Source organism: Canis lupus, chromosome 24 (genome assembly GCF_048164855.1).
Source record: "Canis lupus baileyi chromosome 24, mCanLup2.hap1, whole genome shotgun sequence".
NCBI lineage: Eukaryota > Metazoa > Chordata > Mammalia > Carnivora > Canidae > Canis > Canis lupus.
In genome coordinates, this window is record NC_132861.1 from 50,132,505 (window position 1) to 50,155,501 (window position 22,997).

Sequence of the window (22,997 nt, forward strand, 5' to 3'; positions counted from 1 at the left end):
GGGAGATCTGGACTCACCTGTTGACTGGTGAGCACGGTGAAGCGCCCCCTCCCGTGACCTCAGTTAAAGGTCAGGTCAGGGGCCACTCAGGATGGGGACCTGATGGATGCCCATCCATCAGCGCTGGGGGCGGTGGCTGCAGCCGCCCAGACAGGCATTTTCAGAGCATCTCGGGAGAGAAGCACCTGAGCGGGAGGTAGAGGACACATGTAGGTGTCGTCACTGGTAGACTCTGTCTCGTACCTGGGACTGTGTCACCCGGGCTTTAGGAGCCACCCCGATGCCAGGCAGCTTCCACACACTCAGACGCTGTTATTAATAGGAATCAGGGGCCACCCAATGGAAAAGTTCTTTTAGCCTGGACTGGTTTTTAAAAATAGGTATTTTTCCTTTTTCAGATGCTTTTTCTTAAACTGCCTGGTATCTGTTTCCCTGGAGAATATCTCTGTTCATTCATTAGATGATGTGCAAGCCGGCCATGTCCGGGACATGGCTGTCCCTCACCCCACCCACCCCCGTCCCCCTTTGGACGGCCGCCGCCCCCTCGGGGCTCCCCTGGTACTCCAGCAGGGCCTTGGTCCCTTCATATGAAGGTCGTAAAAGACCTGTAGGAAGAGCTCCCGACACATGACCTCGCTCTGCTGGGTTTTGCCACAGTTGACGGAATCCCAGCAGCATTGGGGTCCCTGGCGGCCTGTGAGCCCCGCTGTAGGCAGGAGCTGACGGGGAGCCCCTGGGGAGGGAGGCCGGCGACCCCTGGGTCCCTGCGTGGGGCGTGGATGCTCAGGATGCTGTTAGTAATCTTATTTTTATCTATGTCCTCAAATGTGAGAGGCACTTCCGCCCACCGAGAACACCATGTGACATTTCTGCAAGACCAAGGCGAGACTGGATCATGCCCTATGCACCTACACATGTGTCTTCCGGATTATATATTTAGATTAACTGCGTCCCGTCCTTAATTATGGGTAGAACCCATTTGATTATGTGCATGAAAACATAAGCGGCTTATCGTCCACAGAGTCCTTTAGCAAAAGTTCTTGATTTTAGAAAATAAAAGTGAAGAATTGAGCCCCAGAACATCTGAGGGGCCTGGTGTAGAAGCGAAGCAGTGGGGGCCTCCTGTGGGCTTCTGCTGCTCCTCATGGCAGCCTCGTGGGGCTTGGGGGGAATCCTCGCAGGGCGCCCAAGGCAGGGGGGCCCCCACAGGGCACTCAGTCCACCGCAGGAGTGGGAACCGGGGCCTGTGCGCTAGCAGGGCCCATCCCTGGTGTGTGGTGCCAGCTGAGGAGCTCAGCTTTGCAGAGAAAAGCCAATTAAAACCGGGGATTTGCTCATAAACACCACAGTTGGCCTTCTTGGTCACACGGGTATGTGACCTCACCCTCCTCCCTGTGTGACCTCATGCACCTCCCTGTGTGACCTCACACCCCTCCCTGTGTGATTGCACCCTCCTCCCTGTGTGACCTCACAGACTGTGCACCTGTTCCCACCCTCTTCCCTGTGTGATGTCACCCTCTTCCCTGTGTGATCTCACAGACATCATTTCCCATACTCACCCTCCTCCCTGTGTGATCTCACTCTGTTTCCTGGGTGATCTCACAGACAAGCAGTGAGTCAGTGAAGACACCTCTAGAGTCCTTCTCTGCTGAACTCAGACTCGTATTTGGGGTCAGTCACATGCCCATGACCGGCCCCCATGGTGTGAATTACCAGTGTACTGTGACAGCTTCCATGTGTCAGGGAGGAAGCAGGGAAACTAACCCTGGTCCACACAGCCAGTTGGGGCGCCGAGTGAAGGAGTAGCACGTGGGGAGGGCAGGACACAGTAACAGCCGGGTCAAGGAAGGGGTGAAGCATGGAGGGAGCCCCCCCCGATCTGTCCTACCGTTTATACCAATCTGGTTGGCTCAGCAGCAGTACTGACCCACCCAAATGACAATTTTGCTATCAGAAATTTAGGGTCTTTGAAATCTGAGAGCATTGCTGTTCAAAGTTTGCTTCTTCAAAAAAAAAGTTTTTGAAAGGTTTAAATTAAAAGATATATATTTTATTGCTGGTCCGAGAGCTCTGGGGCAGGGCAGAGGGGACCCTCAGGGACGTCCTAGAGTAGAGCCCCTGGTCGGGGGCAGCAGGACGCCTGGTTACTGTCCCTGACAGCCCGAGCTTTACTTACATGAGGAAAGTGGACAGTTACCCCCCACCCCCCGCAGCTAAGGGGATGGCCGAGCCAAGATTCCCGTGTAGATGTGACCCCTGCAAAGCTGTGGTCCTGCTAGTGTGCCCTCTACCTCAAAATCAAATATACGATTAACAACAAAAACAGAGGATAGAGTCCACGGCATCCACGTTGTCCCACAGCAAAGGGTTGAAAAGCCAAGATGCACATTTTACAAGTAGAAGCAGGAAAAGCAGGCTTTTCGTTGGTGCTGACTTGGAAGCACAGTATAATGAACACAGAAGAGGCAACTTTGTTAGCAAGAACGTTACAAAGAACAGCAGGAGCAGTAGCTGCTCATCTGGCTCTTTCCCGATGTGAGCCAGCATCTGGGGGTGGGGACCATACACGTGTGTGTGCATGGGCACACGTGAGCGTTTGTACCTCTAGGGGGAAAAGTGAGACAAGTTAGCGGGTCTAAGGATTTGGGAAGGTGTACAGACAACACTTCTCCCAGCCCGCCCTTTGCATATCACATCTCTGGGCCTGCCTATTATTAGAACTAACTAACACAACCTGAGGTTATACGATCTGATAGCCCGGGGCAACTGGCATTTTAAGTTGTTGATTAAGTGGAAATGAATATGCTTTGGAAGGCCAGTGTTTAACTCATAGGGTTGACACTCTGCTGTAAAACCCTGAGAGACGTGATCCCTGTTTCCATCTGGTGGCGAGCCATCCTCCTCGACACAGGTGTTTCTCAGCAGGGCCAAGGGTTTCCTTGAGAGGGAGCTCAGATCTGCTGAAGGTGCACAGAGCCCGTGAATCCCTAGAGGAGGAGGGTGACTGTCCCCGGGGGGCCGAGAGAGTGGGACCACAGACCCTGAGGACACGGAGCCTGTGAGCTGGCTGTGGGTTTACCCAGATCTCCCAGGCCAGGCCCGAAGCGGGAGGGTTGTTCTTTGCATAGATGGTGAGCAAATCGACTGTGACCTATGTTCACTGTGCTGTGGGACTTTTTAAAAGGATCATGAGCTCCTTTTGAATGGATTCATTAGGGAAGAAGAACCCGTAGATATTCTTTGGGAACTCCTAGCAAACCTTTTACCTCACATGGGGACCTCCACCAATAGGAGCAAAATGGTGATAGACGACCAGCTGGTACGATGATTTGGACGCATCTCTTTCATTGCCACTTACTGATAAGCATTTTCGTGGAGAGTGCTACGTGTAAGATGGTCACAATGTTGGTTACGTTCACCTGTGCTCACCCATGTACACCCAGAAACGCCAGGCGTTGGCAGTGCTTGAATAAAGCCTGACTCAGCAAATGTTTTGTTCTATGAATGAATGAATGAATGAATATTTCAGCCTTACCTAGGGATTACTATACAGTTAGAAGGACTATCTGAAGCAAATGAATATGCCAATAAGGGATTCAGCTTTTAAAAAAATGACATTTCAAAGGTATTCCGTTGATGATGGCTTTTTCCTAGGCTCTCATTTTCCTGGCATTCCATTTGTACCTGCACGCATCAGAACAGGAAAGCCTCTTTCTTCCCCATTTGTGAATTTGACCCATGGATTTTCCAATTCAGTTTCTGTACTCTAGTTGAACTTTTATCACTGTGCAAAGAAATTTCAAATTGAAGAGCAAGTGCTTTTCCCCAGTACTGGGTAATGGGCCACGGAGACTTGAGCGTTGGGGCCCTACCAGGATTCTTGCAGGGACCCATGTGTGCATGCCGGGTTTCCCCACCGTATCTCAAATAGAATGTAAAATGAATTAGGAAATTAATGATTCTTCGAATGAGACTCCAAACATCTTTCAACTCCTGTTTTACCAGTATTCGGTGTTATTGTCGTTTTTTTTCCAGTATGGTTTTTATGCACGTTTCCAGAGACTTAGAGAACTTTTCTTTCTAATGTATCTACTTCTGTAATTTGGATTTCATATTTCTTTTCCTATTTCTTTTGCCCTTCTCTAGATCTATCAGGTTCAAAAGGTAGGCTCCTTATTCTTTGTTTTCTAATTTGCATGCACTAGTTTTTTCCTTGCCAAGGGCCTGGTCACCTTTCAGAAATAATGCCTTTCATTGAAAATGCATAAAAGTTTTTACTGCTTCTTTTACTGCTTTGTTTACAAATTGGTTTGATCAAGAGTACCGAAGTTCCTACTTCCACCTCCACAAAAAGCAACCATCAGACGCATGTCTGTACACAGAATGCTTTCCTCGTTGCTGCTTTTCTCAAGGAATTAGAATATTGTTTCTTTGAGGAAAAAAAAAAATTCTAAGACAAAATAAAATCACGTTTCAGAATTGGGGAGACTTTTGTAATCAGAGATTTAAAGAGAAAGATTATCCTTCCGTATGATTTTATTAGAAAAAATTTAAAATCTCAATGCAGATTATCATCCGTTGAGAGATTATTATATATACTGATTTAAAAATCTGATTAAAAAAGAAAATGATATGATAGTAACATCCAAGAGCTTAAAATAAACCTGCCTTCCATCCTTAAACGTGCAGGGTGGTAATGTGCATGTCTCTTTCCTAGGCCACTTAGGAGCAGCTGAGATTTAGAAGTAAATACACTATTGGGCACACAGGGTGAGGTTGGACACGACCGGATCAGCGACTCCTGATTCGGTCATGATGACGAAGAGAGTGATTGGTTCCCTGAGAGTTTATAGTGTGTGTTACAGTGAGTCTTTCCCAAACCTGAATCTGGCTCATTACTCCTGACATCTTATCATAGTGGCTTTTTATAAATCTCTTTTGTTTATAGAGAAAAACTATTTTCCTTTTAGAGCAACGAAGGAAGTTAAAATAAGATGACCATTTCAGAGGTTCTAATAAGCAGATCCTTTTAAACACATGGCCGGTAAATTAAAAATTCTGGCCGTGGCTTACTTTACTCGCTACCATACCAGCTACAATACCACAATTCCAGATTGCCTTTGCTTCCTGCCCCCCACCCCCACGCCGCATAACCACTGCCTAGAAGAGTGTGAAGAAATCAGATAAGCAGATGCCAGAACCTATTTGCACTTTAGCAGTCTTTGTAGGGTCTGATACTGGAATTCATGTTGAAGCTCAATCCACACATATTTAAGAGTCCCAGGAAGAATTTAACACATAAGAGACAAAGCTGGCAAGGCTGGGGGACCCTCCCTGTAACAAACTGTGAACACACACACACACACACACACACGCCCACTAATGAACACTTTGGTTCATTCCTCTCTAGTTTCCGGATCACAATTATTTTCTGTTTAGTCACTCACCGGGGTTGCAGTGTTAGGCCTTTGAAAGAATGTTAACGTATATGCAAAGTCAAACCAGAAAGGAGGTCGGAAAAGCAGATACACATTTTTATGATAAAGATAGGCCAAGGCAAGGCTTTGCTTATTAAGACCTGAGGAAAGGAAGGGGAGGCAGTAAAGGCCTCTCGTCAGCTCACACGGCCGTACCTTGTGATGGCTTCTCTTTTACTGAATCAAAGCTATTTCTGAAAGCCAAGCACCTTTTGTATTGTTAAGTCTGGCCCTTGCTTCCTCTGCATGACTCACCGGCTAACCATAGTGGTTTACGTTTGAAACTCTGTACGCTTTCCGCACTTTGCTGTGCTGGCCCGCTAACGACCCTCAGGACTGCCGGTCAGTTACTCTTATTTTCCTGGGGCGGCGGGGGGGGGGGGGTCTCCTCCCTGGAATGTCCCAGAAATGCAGCTAGAGGCATAGCAGTTACATAGCAGGTCACCATGAACGAGACGAAGATCTTCAATGCTGGTTCCTGACCTTTATCACAAAAACAGCAATAGATGGTGTGCAGTGTTTGATACCGGTATAGAATTGGTGAAAAGGGGGGGAAAAAGGAAAATAGGAAAATCATACAGATTTCTTTTGGAATTTGGATAATTCTTGTGAATTTATATAAACTCCCTTTAAAAAGAAAAAAAAAAAAAAAAACCTTCCTTCTACCTTTGTAATTAAGCCGTGAGCTGAAGAGGGTTGATGGTGCCACATGTAAAACATAGAGAACCCTGGATTTTGTCTGTGAGAGCGGGGCCTACGTTAATTGAATGCAAAATGGCTTTAAGCTGTTGCCTTTCACTTAAATTGGAGTTAAAGCATCCAAAAAAAAAAGGAAAGTGACTTACAGAAAAAGACTTGACTCATGTAGTTTTGATGTATTACATTTCTGTATCGGTTGAAATTTGGAAGCACGGTTAAATTCTCCCCCCGGTTTTTGCCTCTTCCACCTCCCTACTTAGCACCATCTCTAAGAGAAGAGGGGCAAGAGCGTCGGGGAGCCGTCTGTTTAGAATCTGGCCACCCTTCAAGGGACGCTGAAGCTGAGCCAAGCATAGCAGCGTGTTTTGGCAATTAGAAAACAATTTCAAAACTTGTCTTGGACTCTAGCCTCTATTTTTTTCTGATGATAAAATTTTAATGTATAAAGAGGACAATCACATCTATGTCAGAGGATATGGAGGTCTGGTTGGTTATTTCTTGCCTTTCCTATTGGAATTGAGGGGAAAGTGAGGAGAAAAGCAAAGCCTCATTATTTGAGACTGTACTTGGGCTCCCCCAGCCTATCTTTGGAATTACTATATTTAGTGACGGCAGTAGCCATTCTGAAGCTGCTTTTCTCATTTTAACTTGGCCCCCCCGGGGGCTTAGACAAGCGAGGTGAAAACCTGGAGGCATTTGCTAAAGAAAATGCCAAATGCAACCTGCTACCAAAATTTTTTTTTTTCCGTCCCAGGCCCTCTTGTTCGCCACTCAGTCATCTCTCCGTCCGTGACATGCTATAAAGACATCCAAAGAACGTCAGTTCTCACAGGCCTAAATTTAGCGTAGACATCAGATAGCTGGAGCGAGTGTGCTAGAGACCTAGGGTCATGACCACCCTCTCCCCCGTCCTCGGGGCTCTCTCCGCGCTGTAGTGGCACGGGCACGAGTACCTTCAAGTACCTTCGCTCTGCAGACCCGAACAGCCTCCCGCAAGGGCTGTGGGGCCGAGCTTGAGCTCCCACCTGCTCCGCAGTGCTTCACCCCTGCCCTCCTGGCCTGCCGGGCGGGGGTGGGGGTGGGGGGGTGAGGAGGTCCCTCCGCACAGGCCCCCCGCACTGCCCGGCGCTCCCCCCGCAGAGCCCCGAGGGAGGGAACGTGGTGTGCACTGCTCTGCCTCGGCATGTTCCCCTCCCCGTGTGGCTTGGGCAGCAGTTTGCACATGCATGTCAGAACAGTTTCTTGCGTGGTTACCGTTTTCACGTCTTTCCTAATTTTCTTTCCCTTCTGTCTATAGAAATACTATGGGCTGGACACAAAATGGGGTGACATCGAGCAGTGGATGGTAGGCCTTGGATACAATTTTAAGAAACGTAAACGGTTTATAATTTGATTCTTACGCAGTTTAATTCTATTGGTAGATTCCTATTGTACCGTAATTTAATACTGAGAGATTTTCTTCCAGGGACTAACTACTGCATCCGGCCTGATGGTTTACATCCGTAGGAAGCCGGGTTAGAGACGGCCGTGGCCAGGCATTTCTGTCTGGTCTGTTGGGCAGCTGCTGTCTCCTGGGGTCTGCAGGCTAGTGGCTTGTGGTCTCCAGTGCCACCGCCCACCTCCCTGTCTCCTCGGGCAAGGGGCTTTCCACGAGGCACACATAGGAGGAGATGGTGCCCCAGGAGTGAGGCTCTAGAAGGGGGAGCATTCCCCTTGCCGTCCACTGGCCCAAGAGAATGTGGACCCACTCCTTCTCTGGTTGCTTCGTCCACATGAGTTCCTCACACCTCCTCCTGTCCTGGACACCTTACCAGCCTCTCGGATATCATCGCATACTCTAAGCAACTGAGAACCTGGCCAGGGTGGAAATGTCATATTCGGTGTCCCTTGTGCATAAATAATCTGAGGAAATGTAAAATCACCTCCTAACATCTTAGACAGCCATGTAGAATGTGGAAGACAATAGTTCTTGACATATAAACAGTACACACTTCCTCTATTGAAAGAAATTATTAACTTCAACCTTTATCATGTGTAAACCATCATTTTAGGCGTATATGGCAGATGTATTTTTATCAAATCTTAAGACCCAGTTAAAAGATGCATCATTGCTTTCTATACCACTGAGAAAGAAAAAAAAATGCTCATTATAATGTGGACAACTTTGATTGTAAGATATACCCCAACTTCAGAGCTGTCCAAATGTCAGAAACTGCGTGTGTCTCAGAATGCACAAAACAGAGTAGCTTGGGTGACATCCTTATGGAATCTTTTATGGAAATGATTTATCTTCTGATTGCCAAAGGAAAGGGAATGTAGATTGGTTGAAATGGGCCACATTGTAGAGGTTCAGGACAAACTAGGGCCCAGCCTCTCCCCTGGCACCCACTTCACACACTTCTGAAGCCAAAGTAAAATGTGCCAATTACTTGTGTGCTTACGTCCCGCCCCCTCGCTCTCAAAGAAAACATTCCTCCTCGGTGGTTTAATGGAAGCGTTTTAAATGGCAGCAAAGAAAATATTTATCTGACATTTATATCAGAAATACCATATTGTGTCACAACCAGACTGAGGCTTCTGTTATGTCTGTATCTGACCTTTAATACTTTTTCTTCCATTGCTTTGGTAGGAAGACAGTGAGCGCTATTCGCGTAGATCCAGAAGAAACACATCGGTTAGTACTGTGTTCACTTTGATTGAAGTCTAAATTGTAGTTCTAGTGGCTGAAATACATAAATCAGATGCATCTTAGTGATCCTTATGAAAGGAACTCAGCACTACTGATGTTATTACCTAAACAAAGATTATGGACTGGAGTTTTAGCATTTTGATCTAACTTTGTGAGGGGAGAATGGGAAATTTCTGTATATTACTATATGCATGACAGTTTGAATGTTCTTTTGCTCTCCATTACCCATGAATAATTTGCAGAGTGATATGCATTGAGGCCGTGTGTCTGTAGGTTATCAGCGAAGTAAATAAGACTGCTTTGATTAAATTAACTTAAAGCAGTATCATCCAGACATAGCCCTCTGTATACAGAGGTGCATGAGCGAAGGCTCATCTGGAGAAGACGTGGGCTCAGCTCCACTAGATGTCCAGAGGCGCCTCATCTGCCCCACTGCTGTGGTGTTGGATCGACCGCGTCCCTCTGGAAGCTGGACACAGGTTTCTTTATATTACGCTTCATGGTTGTTTTCATCCTTTCTTTTACTAGGCTTCTGACGAAGATGAGCGCATGTCAGTGGGTAGTCGTGGAAGTCTGAGGGTCAGTAACCAGAATTATTGGGTTTGCATGGTATGGTTGGTGTTGGCCATCTTTGCTGCTATGTCCCTGCGTTCGGATTTCCTGTTCATTACCCCATAGTCTTGTTGCCAGATACTAAAATCAAGAAACTACTTATTTGAAATCTAATCAGTAGTGGGATGTTGTAGAGACAGACAGCTCTATCGTGTCTTTCTCCTGAGAGTGGAAGTCATGATGTTTTAATACTGCTCCACATCACAATACCGCCACGCCTTGATTAAGTTGTCTTGGCAGTGCTGGTGTGATGGTGGGGCGGGTGTCTATGTGCCTACATGCTCCCAAGCAAATTTGCATCTCAGGTAAAATAACTATTACTCAGTGCTGTTTTTGCATAGCTCCCTGAAAGCTGCCGTAGGCTGCCTGGTGGAAAATCGGAGCAGGTTGGATCCTTGAGACCCAGGTCTGCTCACCCTCAGGAGTTTTTCCTTTGGTTGGCTGTGATGAAATCTCTTCATCACTGACAGCTTGATGGTTGATAAAGATGAATACATATTTTTCCTTGAACATTCCCAAAATCTTCATAATTAGACTTGGAGACATTGCATGCCTTGGGAAGTGAAGTAGAGCAACTGTGTTTTGCAGTAAATTACCTTGAGCATGTCGGTTTTCTGTACCTCGGGGTGACAGTTGCTTTCACTGCCGGTAGGAAGTAGGCCTCAATGCAGCCACTCCATCTTACTTAAGAACTGTGTAGAGCAGAAGGCTTGTTTTTGATCACTATGACAATTAAAATTAGACAATTAAACCTAGACTTCTTACACGCGCAGTGAACGTGCATTTCATGTGACTGTTCACAGCAGTAAAGGTAAAGGTAATGTTGTCCTGTCGAGCAATCACCTTCATTGTCTTGGCAGTGCCAAAAGCAGATCCATAGTGATTTTGCCAGAAAGTAACAGTTCAAATGTGAAGTCAGTCGAAGAGCTTCCTTGCTCTCTGAAACTTTCCCCTTAGCCGTACGGCTTAACTTCCTCATAGATCTGGTCTCAGACAAGACTCAAGCTAGAGGAAGTAACATTTATGTAACCATAACATTATAAATGCAAAACTCAGTTTGCAGAATCAGTGGCAGAGACACAGAAATGGCCGCTGTTGAGCGGGCCCAGGAGAAGGCTGAGTCCTTGAAACCAAGAGAAGAAGATCATGTTTCCAGGAGGAGGGGAGGGGTCAAGTGAGCCTAGTACTAAGGGCCGACCACTGGCCTTAGCGTCATGGAGGACGTCGGTGACCTTGACAAGGAAACTTTTGGTGGAAAAAGTGGTCAGAACAAAATCTGATGAATATAGAGTCAAGAGAGAACAGCAGAGAAATTGGACACAGAATCCAAATTGATCATAAGGATCATTTTTAGATCTGTGGTCCTCCTGAAATTACATTCAAGATTTTGTGTGTACTTGCATTTTTCTGGGAAAAGGATTTGTCCCTTTCTTAAGATTCTCAGAAAGATTCCTGACTCCAAAGAGTTTAAAACTATTAAAATTATTGTTTATAGTATTCATTTCATTTTCAATGATTTTAACCAGACCTGAGTTAAATTTCTTTGCTAAACACCATTCTTTGCCAAGATTTCAAGCATGCTTTAAGGTATAAAATTTTATAGAAGAGGCCCAGCAATCTGGTCATTAAGAACATGGAAAATCAACAGTGGACAGGATTTCCGTGTTTAGCCAGGTGGTTTCCCACACTACTCTTTCCCATGATATACTTGGCATAAAGAGGTAACACTTCAAAAAACCATAGACCCTGAGAACTTGGATCCTGAAAGTAAGCGTCAGACCTCATGACTTTGACAGGTTCTGGCCATCCCTGAGCAGTTAGGAAGCGACACATCAGTCCCTGTGGGGCCTGGAAGCCTGTGGGGGCCTGGAAGCTCTGGCCTCTGTTGATCAGTGGGCCAGCTGCCCTACCGGGAGGAACCTCATCTCACCTCCTCCCTGTGCAGGGTCAGTGTGTGCTGCTTTTATGTATCTTCATATTCCGAAATCTTTTGTTTGCAAAGTTCAAAGATAATATCTTTTATTTTTTGATGTTTTCAAGATACAGGCCTTCTTCATTCAACTGGCAGTGATGGTAACCCTGAAAAATGGGAATTTTTACTTTCCTAGTTGTTTGCATGGGCATCGTTCTCAGTAAACTTAGATTTTGAATATCGTAAGATTTTAATTTTTCTTGTTTAAAACTTGATGCTGATGCATGTGTTCACCTTTTGCCTAACTGAAATAGAATGTATCTTACAGAGGAGGAAGTAAGATTGCTTCAAACAGCTTCAGATTTCGTGAATTATAGCAACATTTGCCCTACAAGTTTTATATTTAATGCTGTTGGATTTTATGATGGCTGTCATTCTAATGTGATTCCTTTTGTAAATACATAAGATCCTGGAAGTCATGAAAAATGTAATTTTGTCAAGATTTCAAGATTGCCTGGCTTTTGCTTTGTGTTTTCTGATGTTTGGGTTAGCTTTCTAACTGATTTTGGCAACTCTGTTTTCTGTTCTTTTCCTCTTCCACCCTCATGCTGACAGTTGCAGCCTGACTCGGAGTATGGGGGTCCTTACGCCTGGGTGAGATGGTTGGATAGATGTTGAGGCGTGATCCTAATAGTGCTGTGTGATGGGAAATAACCTATGGTGTTTCTACTAATCTCATGGGTGTGTTTGTACAAAAAGCCAAGTACATCCTTCTCCAAAAAGACACACATGCTGTCCACCAGACACCCTGGGTACCCCCACCGGGGGTGTTGGAGGCAGGTGTACCTACCAGACCGAGTGCTCTTCTTGCAGAGCCCTGTGGGCGTGTCTCTGATCCTCAGGCTCAGGCTCCGTGCTTGAACACTTGCTTACCGCGTGGTCTTTGAGCACCAGCTGTTTGCCACACGCTGTGTTAACAGCTGTGAATACCAAGACGGGACTAGAGTGTCTTGCTTTCAAGGAACTCAAATCAAATCAAGAATTCCCAAAGCCTCTACATTTCCTTTCAAAGATTAAGGTTAAAGTTATCTTCACTGAGGAAAAATCCATTATTTTTTCATCTGCATCCGTTCAAATTAAATATGCGATCTGGCTCTTTTTACCAACAAGTGCTGTTTTGGAAAGTCCTCGGTTCCAGTAACAAAAACAAAATCTTTAGATTTCAATTTGGAATTGCTCATCTTACATCAGTTTATCCGCCCATTTTGCATTCTGAAAACCTGTGCGTTTAAATGGCACCAAAAAGGAGAGAAATTTAATCTCACCAGAAATTAGCAATATAGTGCTTCTGTACTGAAATGATTATTGCAGATTATGCACTACTTCATTTTTTAGGGCTTTTTCTAAAAGCATTTTATGCTTCATTCATTCCACTACCTTTCAAAATTATGTAGCAACTTTCTTTTTTTAAGATGTAGTTTTCACCTTTCAGGGTAGTGCCATATACTACTAATGAGTAGTGCCACACATCTGCAAGGCACACTGGACCCCAGAACCTCCCGGTAGGACTGCAGTTCCCTACTTTAGGGACAGGAGCCAGTGGCCCAGGAGGAACCTGGCATTCCAGCCCAGTCTTGGCCTCAGCCACTGGCAAGGAATAGATCTGCCCAGGAGAACAGGAAGCAGGGAAGCACATAACTAGACTCAGGAATGCTCTTCACAGAAGCTCCCACAGCACTTCACAGTGACACTCTAATTCCAGCTTCTCTTCCGTTCTCTGAGTATAATGAAATGTATGAGCAGCATATTTCCAGATTTTGAGCCTTCTTATTTTAAATTCAAAGTAAACTGTACTTAAGGGCCAGTCCCTGGTGGAATGAATGAATATGTATGTTAGCAATAGTCAGAAGTATTCTGGATTTTGTTGTTAATGTTTGGTTTTCATTCTGTTTTAAAACTAAGTTGAGTGCCTCAAATATTGCACATCAGAGTTTTGATTTTGCCTTTCTTATTTTGCTTCCCATATCTCATGCCCTTGGATGTGATCTTTTGACAGTATAAAAACGATCTAACATCATTAATCAAAAAGGATGTAGTGGTTGACGTTTGCTTGCATGCTCGGTGTGAAGCGCAGCACCAATGCTGCCCAGCACGGCACGGTGGTTGGTAGCATTCTGACTAATCACAACGTACCACTGGAATAAGTGGCCCGGGTAGGGCATTTATTCTGGTATCTTACCTACACTGTTCTAGAAAATGCTAATTTGTGAATGTCTCCTGTATTTTGTTCTCTCGTAGCAGCACTCCTCGGTGTTACTGTGTGTGTAGGATTCACCTCAGAAGCTTTTTTTTTTTTTTTTTAAGATTTTATTTATTTATTTGACAGAGAAGGTGCACAAGCAGGGGGAGCAGCAGGCAGTGGGAGAGAGAGAAGCAGACTCCCTGCTGAGGGGGGGAACCGGACATGGGGCTCGATCCCAGAACCCCAGGATCATGACCTGAGCTGAAGGCAGACACTTAACCGACTGAGCCACCCAGGCACCCCAACTAGGAAGCGCATTAAAATGCACATCCCCTGACCCCAGCTCTGGGTGTTCTGGTTGCCCAGGTCAGGGGCCCAGGGTCCTAAGAAGCACAGCAGGTGATCATGATGCAGGTGGTCTGCACAGTAAGGGGTGTTGAAAAAACTTTCTCTACAGCAGAGAAAGTTGAACATCAGAGACTTGACTGAAGATGAAGTTGATACGGACTTTTTATCCTAATGTGTTAATTTTCAACTCCTTACCCTGTTATGCTACATAAAAACAGCTCCACCCACCCAACTCCAACACATATAAAAAAACTATCCAAGAGGAAAAGGTTAGTGGTGTTCTTCAAGAGGTCAAAGTACTTTTCCCTATAGGAATGTCAGTGAGATCCTATAGATTTGAGAATTCGTTCTAGGAATATATTCCCTATGACAGAGTTCCGTTACAACAGAGCCTTTGAAGGTAGTTTTCCCTGCATGGCGGGCAAGGCTAGAAGAGAAATGGTGGCAGATGAGGGTGCATGTGCTCTGCTATCCTTCACCATTTGCTCTGCTCTATGCTGCAAGTGGCCAAAAGGAAGCATTTATAGGCCAGTACATGGTCCATAAAGCAAGAGTGGAAAACCAGAGAGCTTATATATGTAATATATTCTACTTCCTCACTTACTAGAAAGTAAAAGTCATCTAAAACTGATGAATGTTAGCCTTGTATTATTATATTGATTTTTTTTCAAGAACAAGTCTCTAAACAGCTATCAAAGGAATAAGCCTGCGGTCTGAAATATGTAAGTCCACGACACACATCTCCGCATCACGTAATCTTGTTGGTTAAGGAAGAAAAGGATGTTAGATTAAGTAAAATTCCTACCTATCTCCAAAGGTTTTTTACTATCAAATTTATTTCTGAAGTGTTTTAAGGTTAACTCCTAGCGTTTTCAAATTTAAAGTTGAGGGATTTCTACATACTCTTGTGTTTCATTTAGAAACTTCAAATTGACTTGTTTCTGAGTTATAACTAAATATATAGTTAAACAGTCAAGATTTCATGAATCTGAATTTATAACCTGGAAATTCATATATTTACTCTTCATTAATGTCGTAGCTGCAAAATGCACGCTAAGCAGTCTCCCGTCGCCCACCCCTGTGAACAAGGACACGCTTCTGTTCCCCGTGGGTGCCGGGTACCTTCCAGAGCTGCAGGCTCAGCCATCCCGGCAGCGCACGGTTCAGGGGGGCACTGTTCCAGGCACTCGGGATACTCATTTTGAGCAGATCTAACCCTCAGCAGCCTTGTAAAGCGTGTATTTCTGTGCACATTTTCACAGCTGAGGAGGTGGAGGTGGCAGCGGATTAAGCAAGCTTGTTTATTCATGTCACATGGTGGAGCATTGATCTGGAATTTGGACTGCGGCTCATTTCCCCCTGACATCTCCTTCCAGTTTTACCAGTTGTGTGGACCGCTTTCCATTTTCTAAAATCTCAAGAGCTGGTCACGTCTCTGACACTTGACAGCTCTGGTCTTCAATCAGCGGAAACGTCCTTATAAGACAAACGAGACCGATTCTTTTTTCTGGAGGGCAAACTAGGAACTCATGAAATGCATCCTCAGATTTCATTTAGAAAAATAATGAAGTAGGAAGACTGGGTGAGTGAGACCCCCATGTGGAGGATATATGCCCACGAGAAACATTTTTTCCGTGATGCACATTTTGCATTGAATTATATGGATTGAACAGAAGCTGTTTCTGACTCCTCTGGATACAACTTCAGGAAGGGCGTGCAAGGACTTGCCCTGTGAACCAGGAACCACAGCCAGATGGGCACAGACCGAGTTGTCCCCCCCACCAGCCCCCCGGCCTGGCATGCAGGCTGCCGCAGAGCTAGGACCTCCGTGGCCTGTATACCCCACTGCTTCTTCCCTGCTGGTCTGTGCCTGTGTCTTCATCTGTATAACGATGTCAATTTTCTTCTTTTCTTCGTTGAAACAGACAAATGGTTATGACGGAGACTTATATGGATCACAGTCCCTGGGCAGAAGATCGGGCAGGGTCAGTATAGTAGATACGTGTGACACGGAATTGAAACCGGCTGCTGCAAAGCTTTAAAAAAATATTGCTGAATGTAGCTTCTTGTTTGTTTTTTTTTCCTGTGTTATAGTGAGGTTTGCCCCTTCGAGCCCATGAAAGAATGAAAGCGAATTTTTTCAACGGTAAACATTCTTGGAATGTTAGTCTCCTAACATTCTAAGTGCCACTATAAGAGATCAATATTAAAAAGACTCTGAAGTTTAAAAGTATGTGGAATTTAAATAATCACTCTTCCATTATTTCATTGCCCTAGATGTATGTGCGTAACGTGTATTTTAGGTACATGCAGGTTTCAGGTATATTTACATTCAGCATTCTCAACCTCTGTGCCCATCTCTCGTGATTTTATTTTTTTAATTTTTTAAAAAGATTTTATTTATTTGTTTGATAGAGAGAGCCAGAGGGCACAAGCAGCAGGGAGTGGGAGAGGGAGAAGCAGACTCCCCGCTGAGCAGGGAGCCCAATGCAGGACTCGATCCCAGGACCTGAGATCATGACCTGACCCCGAGGCAGACCCTTAACCACTGAGCCACCCAGGCTCTCCTGTCACTGGTCGTTTTAAAGACACGTATAGTAAAACCCATGTTTCCCTGAATAACAACGGTGGAGGGTTCGCGGGGCAGGCGTGGGAGGCAGCAGGCAGCAGGGTAGTGTTCTGGGGTCGGGATTAGAGAGAAGGGGACCAACAGCAGGAGAGTCCGGGAGCAGCAGGGAGGGCTTTGGATTTAGCAGGGAGGTCACAGGGGGCTTCACGAAGTGAGACTCTAATCCAGTTTTAGGACTTACTGCAGATCTGCTGTTCTCTCAAATCTTCCTGTTCCTCCACTTGCTTTATTTTTTTCCTCATGGTAAATTTTACTAGTTACGTAAATAATATTTTCACTTTCTTAATTATATTATGATATCACACGCATACATGTGGATTATATATTCAGGTTTCAACCCAGTCCCATCTTTCCTGGCTGATGAGGTTTTTTTTTTTTTTTTAGCTTCTCGTCCTATTAAGGAGGGCATACACTTCTATTTCATCCAAACTTTTCTCATTCCAGACAGAAAAAAAAAAAAATCCTCCCCATTTAAAGGCTGCATCTTCCTACTTAGGTTTTTACGTGGACGGCCTTTGGATTATGTTTTTCTTTAAGGTAACGCAGTACTCCAGGCAGAGAAGCAAGCGGCACGCCACTCTGTCCTCATGGGGTGTGGACGGTCTTATTTCCTGCTCAGCCTTCCTGCACACTGTTCAGTGCCAGCTTTATAGGGCAGGAGCTGCAGTACTCTCTGCTGGCCCCAGACTGCTTTGTTGGGGTTGTGTTGACTAATTAGCCACTTTTCACCATTATCGATCACAAAGGATCCTCCTGTTGAGCTGGAAGTTACTACAGAAGTTCTGTAATCCACCCTCTACCCATTGTTAACGTTCTTCTCTAGAATACCCCAGATGTGTAGCTGCCAGCAGGCCAGGGACACGGGACAAGGTAGCACCAAGCTCTGTGTCATATGTACACCCTGATATCTTAATCTTTTGATTTTTACATTAAAACGGCCAAAATGGGCCTGATGCCTTGAGCAAAGATTTAAGTAATGCCTCTAGAAATCAATTGCAAGAGAACTTGATTACAAAATTGTTCGCCATAATGTAAAATTGCATATAAAATTGACTTCATAAACAATAGGAAACACAGGGATTAAAGAACCAAATAGCCTACATGCAGCGGAGCGAGTCCTATAGGAGATCCCAGAGCAGCGTGGGGGTGAACTTGGAGAAAAGATGGGGACAGAGGGAGAAATGTCATAGGTGGCCGCAGCACAGTCTGTCTGTGGGGAGGGGTTGAGGGTTTGGAAACTCCTCTTTCCTTGGTGCTGGAACTTAAAGTGTCCATGGGAGCACTCCCTGACCGCTGTGGGGAGCAACAGGAGGCCTCCGTTGGTAGCATGCACACATACAGCCTCCCCACACCGACTCTGCTCCCTAGAAAGTAGACTCTGGGTCCCTGAAGACAGCTCCGGGCCGCTGCGTCCTGGGGGTGGCTCTCTCAGGCTGTAGGCACCCCACACAGCTTCAGGTGAGCTGCAGCCCCCACCCGTGCTGGGCTGAGGAAAGCTCGGAAATCTTGCAACGGATGTAATCTTAGGTACCTGAGAGAGTCTGTAGTATGGAAGTCCAGCCTGGGCGGCGAGAGACACCCCATCGTGGGATTTACTAGGTAATTACAAATAATACCAGCCATGAGAAATTGTGAGAACCAGTAAGAGTTAAACCGTATGACATCACCGAGACGTGATCACCGAAACGTAGACTACAGCGTAGAACCTGTAGCTGGTGAGCATCTCTCCCCTAGCAGAGTGTCTCGATGCCCACGCTACGTTGGTATCCCTGGAGAACTCATCCTGGTTTGGTTGTGTGATTTTGTATCTGCCTGTTGACCCCGGGGCAGGTGGTGCTTTGGGGACAGTGACGACGTAGGTACTCACCACTTACAGTGTCTTCTCTGGTTCTCAGAATTCCAGCTACAGCGGGGAGGGCAGATTCTCTGCTTTGTCATCATCCAGAGAGGAGACGTTGGTTGGTTCTCATTTAAATCTTTCACACCCTGTCTTCAGAACTACAGGTTTTGTAGCATGCCGCCTTGTGTGTGAATCCAGCTTTCTTTTTGTTTTTAACACCCATTTTGTGAATTTTCATTTGGATGGATGTTAAAGTCCAGTTTTTTAATGTTTTTACGTTTTTATTAGTTTTGCTTATATATTCATGAGAGACACAGAGACAGAGGCAGAGACACAGGCAGAGGGAGAAGCAGGCTCTGTGCAGGGAGCCTGATGCGGGACTCGATCCCAGGACCCCGGGGTCACGCCCTGAGCAGAAGGCAGACTCTCAACCGCTGAGCTACCCAAGTGCCTCTAAAGTCCATTTTTAAGCAGTAATTAATAGGATAGATTTAATTCAGTCTTACCCCACCATCTTGCACTTGAATCATATTTGCATTCAGCTGGACACAAGGAAATAAAATATTCTCGTGGATATCTTGTAGTCAGAAATAATCAAAAGGGAAAAAAATAAAATCTTGTAATTTTTTCCTGGAGAGTTCCTGAAAAAGAATTACTCTGTAGAGTATATGCAAAACCTGTGGCAATTTCTCAAGGACAGATTAGGAATGGGAATCAAACCAAACCCAAATCCAGATGTCTACACAACAGGGTTCCTTCCCATACTTCAAGGACATGCATCGGTCTCGACAGGCACAGTTATTTCTGAATTATTTAAGAGCCCTTATAATAGGTAAGACTTGTTTGTTCAGGTTTCGTATTCACTTAGCAAACACCAGGGAGCTAATTCTGGTAGGAAGATCACAAAGATAAACGGGTGAGATAGGTATGTACTCGGGAAACATTTGCTTCTAGAAGACAGACCCCCCCAGCAGATGCCCTAGTGCAGCAGTAATAGGATGAGAGGGAGAAGTAAGCATCATATCAACGGATGTGAACTGAATCGTGAAGAATACACTGGAAAAAAATAAATAGAAACTAAGCAGGTAGAGCCATAGAAATATAACTCCTGGTCCTTCTCCCTCTCCTCTCCACCACCTCCCACCTTTCACCCCTGCTGCAGGGGCCTCCAGACCTGGCTGGCAGCTACATGCCCCCCTCAGCTTGCTCGCCCACTCTCCAGACTCCCACTGCTGCCCCCCCAGCCTCGTCTATGAATAAATCCTCCATCCCTTCCTCCCTCAGCAGGTGAATGTTGACTGAATATAAGATCAGCTGTAAGCACCAACGTAGTGGTGGGTTTCACCACCTTGAATTTTTTGTGCATTGTGTGTATTTTAGTGGAATCAGTGGGGGATTTTGCCGTTGCGAAGAGCACGGTCATTCTGAAAATTTTACTTCCTCCTCACTTTGCGAGCTGAGACACTTGCTCTAAAGTAGAAGGTGGTGATAGGCATCTGATTCACTCACCAAAGTGTCTCTGACTCACTTAAATTCACTTAAGAGAAATAGCCCACATTCGGAGCGTTAAAGCCAAAATTAGAGCTGATCCATTGGAAACATGAACCATCAGAACCTTCCTGAGGCCACACGTCCCCACGCGTGTTCTGCATGAGGTCATCTTTTACTCACCGGCCCGCAGATTCTTCCTGGTAATTACCGTGCTCCGTAGGTACCGTATCTGTTTACCTGCACAACACACATGGGCTTGTTTGATGTTATTTAAACATAAAAACAGCAAAGTATTAATGTAGTGTGGAGTATTGAAGACTCTTCTAAAGATCTCTCCAGTCTTGCAGGCTTGACCCGTACCCCGGGCACGGCAGCAGCGGCTGTGGGTGCTCTCTCCCCACCCCCCACCCCCACCTCCTGGGTCCTGCCCTTAGTGTCTTCCATGTCCCCCAGAGCGGTTGACAAAGTGGCTTCTCCACACCGTGTCCTCCCAACTGCTGGAACAAGTTTCAGTATTTGTGTGAAATATTAGAAAGTCTCCCTGCCCCCACCCCCACCCCCTCGGATTCCACCTGCCTGCCCCTCAGGTCCTGTGGGTGAAGCTTATGCAAGACAGAGGAATAACAGGCACGGGCGTGGGACCTTGAAGGGAGGGCGGGATATCCTAAGATGCCATCAGGTTACCTGAATGGAACCACTTCATCGTCACGGGCCCACCCCGGGCTCGTTGGAGGAGTCGAGCATCACCGACAGAGTAGTCCGCAGCTGCTGGCTTCCTCTTCTTGGTTGGGACAGAACATTTAGTTTGGGGAAACAGTCAATAGAGTCGTATTCCCCATTAACACCGTGTGGACTGTTGGTCTCAGAAGCACACCAGCTAATCTGTCCCGTCCCCTCCGACCCCTGAACACACACCTAAGGGAAGCTGCTCCAGAGATCAGGTCCGGCGAAATATCTTATTACATAAACTAAAGGTTGAGATCTCTGTCAATTTTTTGGTTTTGAATTTTTCCCACCAAACTGGAAAACTTAGAGCTCAAATTACAAAGACCTTAAAACCCCCCCGTGGTCTTTGGGATCAATGAGAATTAGTGACACCTATTCTTGCCTCTGTGTCGGCTCAGGACGGGTTTGGTCCCGTGTCATAGTTTTGTCGATTAACTCGCCTGTCTTTATTGCCTTCTGATCGTCCTGCATTCTCCCCTCCCAGCGAGTGCATGTCCTTTGCCGATTTTGTCCCGAAAGGCAGTTGCGTGTGAATTTACGTTTGAGGTGGAACGAAGGGCTGAGCCCTCCTCCCGTCCCGCCCGCTCTGATTACAGGGACTCTGCGGCTCCGACCTCGGGCCTCCCGGTGGCGGCCTTGCTCCCAAACCCCTGTCTGTCCGGACTGGAAGCCGGGTCTGTCCCCCTTGTCACCCCCTTCCCTCCCTCTCTTTCCCTCTGTGTCCATCACGTCACTTTCTACCCAAATGTACGAGGACACTTCAACCTCTCCTGTCTGAAATCCGGGCAGCAGAGCTCAGCAGGCGTATTTGGCTCGACTAAGCTGCTGAGACTCCTCTGAACGTTTTAAAACATTATCAGAAGAATCTGGGACCTTATAGAGAGAAGAGGGAATCGAGGGGAAAAGAGGCTCTATTAAGTGTATGTTTCCAAAAGCTCAAGTCCGGAGAATTAGTCTCCTGGGTCTCTCCTCCTTTTCCAGCAATTGTTCCCCATTTGGGGTTTCATTTGTTTCTTTAAAAATATGTTTCTCTTGCAAATGTGTCCAGGAAGCAATTTGGAAGGCTTCTGTGCTTAATCGGGCTCCTCCATCTTCGAGAAGTGGGAGAATGGTGCTCTCCGCTTGGCTCGGCGTCCCCTCTGTTTCCTGTTTTCCCCAGGCCGGTGCGGGGGGCAGGCGCCCGGGTCTAGGAACCCACGTCCCGTTCTCACCCGAGGACCTCGCTGTCACCGTCCCGTACAGATCCCACCGCGGAGGTTGAACTGTCATCTCCTGTATTGTCGTGTCCCTGCCTCACTGAGTGATTCACCCCGGTCCTGCACCCGCCCTGACTGGCGGTGGCCCTGTGCTGTGGCCTTTACGTGGCCTCCGCCTAGGAATGAGTCATGATCCCATTCTGGTCCCCGGGCCCGTCTGCACCGGGAGCTGCCCTTCGCTCCGGCACCTGCCCGCCCGGGGAACGACTCCGCCCGGTGGGTGGTGCGGGTGTGGACTGCCCGGGCTGGGGAGGTGCCACCCTGGCCGGCTGGCCCAGCCCCACAGCTCCTCTTGGATCCTCACCACCGTGACTGGGATCGTTTGAGGGAAATGAAAGCACCATTTCTGCCACATTCCCTTCCTGTGTGGAATTTTGTGTATTAACACCCCCGAGTGCGCTATTAACCCGGATTTTGACTTGTGGGTTTGGTGGCTGCCGTGGTGTTTTCAGCTTATCACTGTTCTGTCTCACTCCCTGGCCCTTCCCTCCAGGAATGCCTGAAAAGAAGTGACTAGAACATGGTCCTATTTCAGAGATTCCGGGGACGGTTACTCTCTTAAAGTTGGATTTGCATCTATCAGATGTACTGAAAGCACAGGCCCTACATCGACTTTTTTTTCCCCTTCTAATCCTTTTGCGATAATTTGGCCGTCATGATCACTAAAAGCACCGTGATTATCTTGTCACTATTATTTGTTGCTGTTTTTTCAAGGCTTTTAAAACCTGCCATTTGCTCTCATCCTCCAGCCCTCCTATCTGTACAGCGCTGCCCGGCCTGCTGGGAGTTACCGGGTGCGTGTGCTGCCCGCCCATCCCCCCCACCTGCCCTTCACCCCCATCCCCCACCCTCATCCCCATCTCCATCCCCTGACCTGCCCCCACCCTCTGCCCCATCCCCCATCCCCATCTTCCATCCCCCATCCCTGCCCTCATCCCCATCTCCCCTGCCACAGTCCCCTGACCTGCCCCCTCCACCCCATTCCACACCACTCCCCAACCCCGCCAACGTCCCTTGACTTGGCCACCCCCCCCACCCCAGCCACGCTGCACACACGCACTCTGCTCCGACACACA

The 22,997-nt window shown here is 46.6% G+C and overlaps 1 protein-coding gene and 1 long non-coding RNA gene across 51 annotated transcripts in view; one reads left to right on the forward strand and one right to left on the reverse strand.

The window, feature by feature from the left end:
- The window catches only part of LRRFIP1 (LRR binding FLII interacting protein 1), a 138,856-nt gene that overhangs the window by 78,389 nt on the left and 37,470 nt on the right, over positions 1-22,997 (forward strand). For 11 of the 50 annotated variants that reach the window (XM_072796857.1, XM_072796860.1, XM_072796859.1 and 8 more), the window contains exons 3-11: positions 4,147-4,164; positions 7,474-7,521; positions 8,806-8,850; positions 9,394-9,444; positions 12,005-12,043; positions 15,905-15,964; positions 18,504-18,566; positions 21,262-21,339; positions 22,671-22,715. The exons of 7 other annotated variants lie outside the window; for them this stretch is intronic. In XM_072796857.1, coding sequence (XP_072652958.1) covers positions 4,147-4,164; positions 7,474-7,521; positions 8,806-8,850; positions 9,394-9,444; positions 12,005-12,043; positions 15,905-15,964; positions 18,504-18,566; positions 21,262-21,339; positions 22,671-22,715 — 447 coding nt within the window. The remainder of the gene's footprint in view (positions 1-4,146; positions 4,165-7,473; positions 7,522-8,805; positions 8,851-9,393; positions 9,445-12,004; positions 12,044-15,904; positions 15,965-18,503; positions 18,567-21,261; positions 21,340-22,670; positions 22,716-22,997) is intronic. 32 more of the 50 variants (XM_072796836.1, XM_072796842.1, XM_072796852.1 and 29 more) reach the window with 19 other exon arrangements.
- LOC140616278 (uncharacterized) lies at positions 13,734-22,692 on the reverse strand. Its single transcript, XR_012016828.1, has 2 exons — positions 20,624-22,692; positions 13,734-20,176 (listed from the first exon to the last, which is right to left on the reverse strand). It is a non-coding gene; the product is annotated as an uncharacterized lncRNA (long non-coding RNA).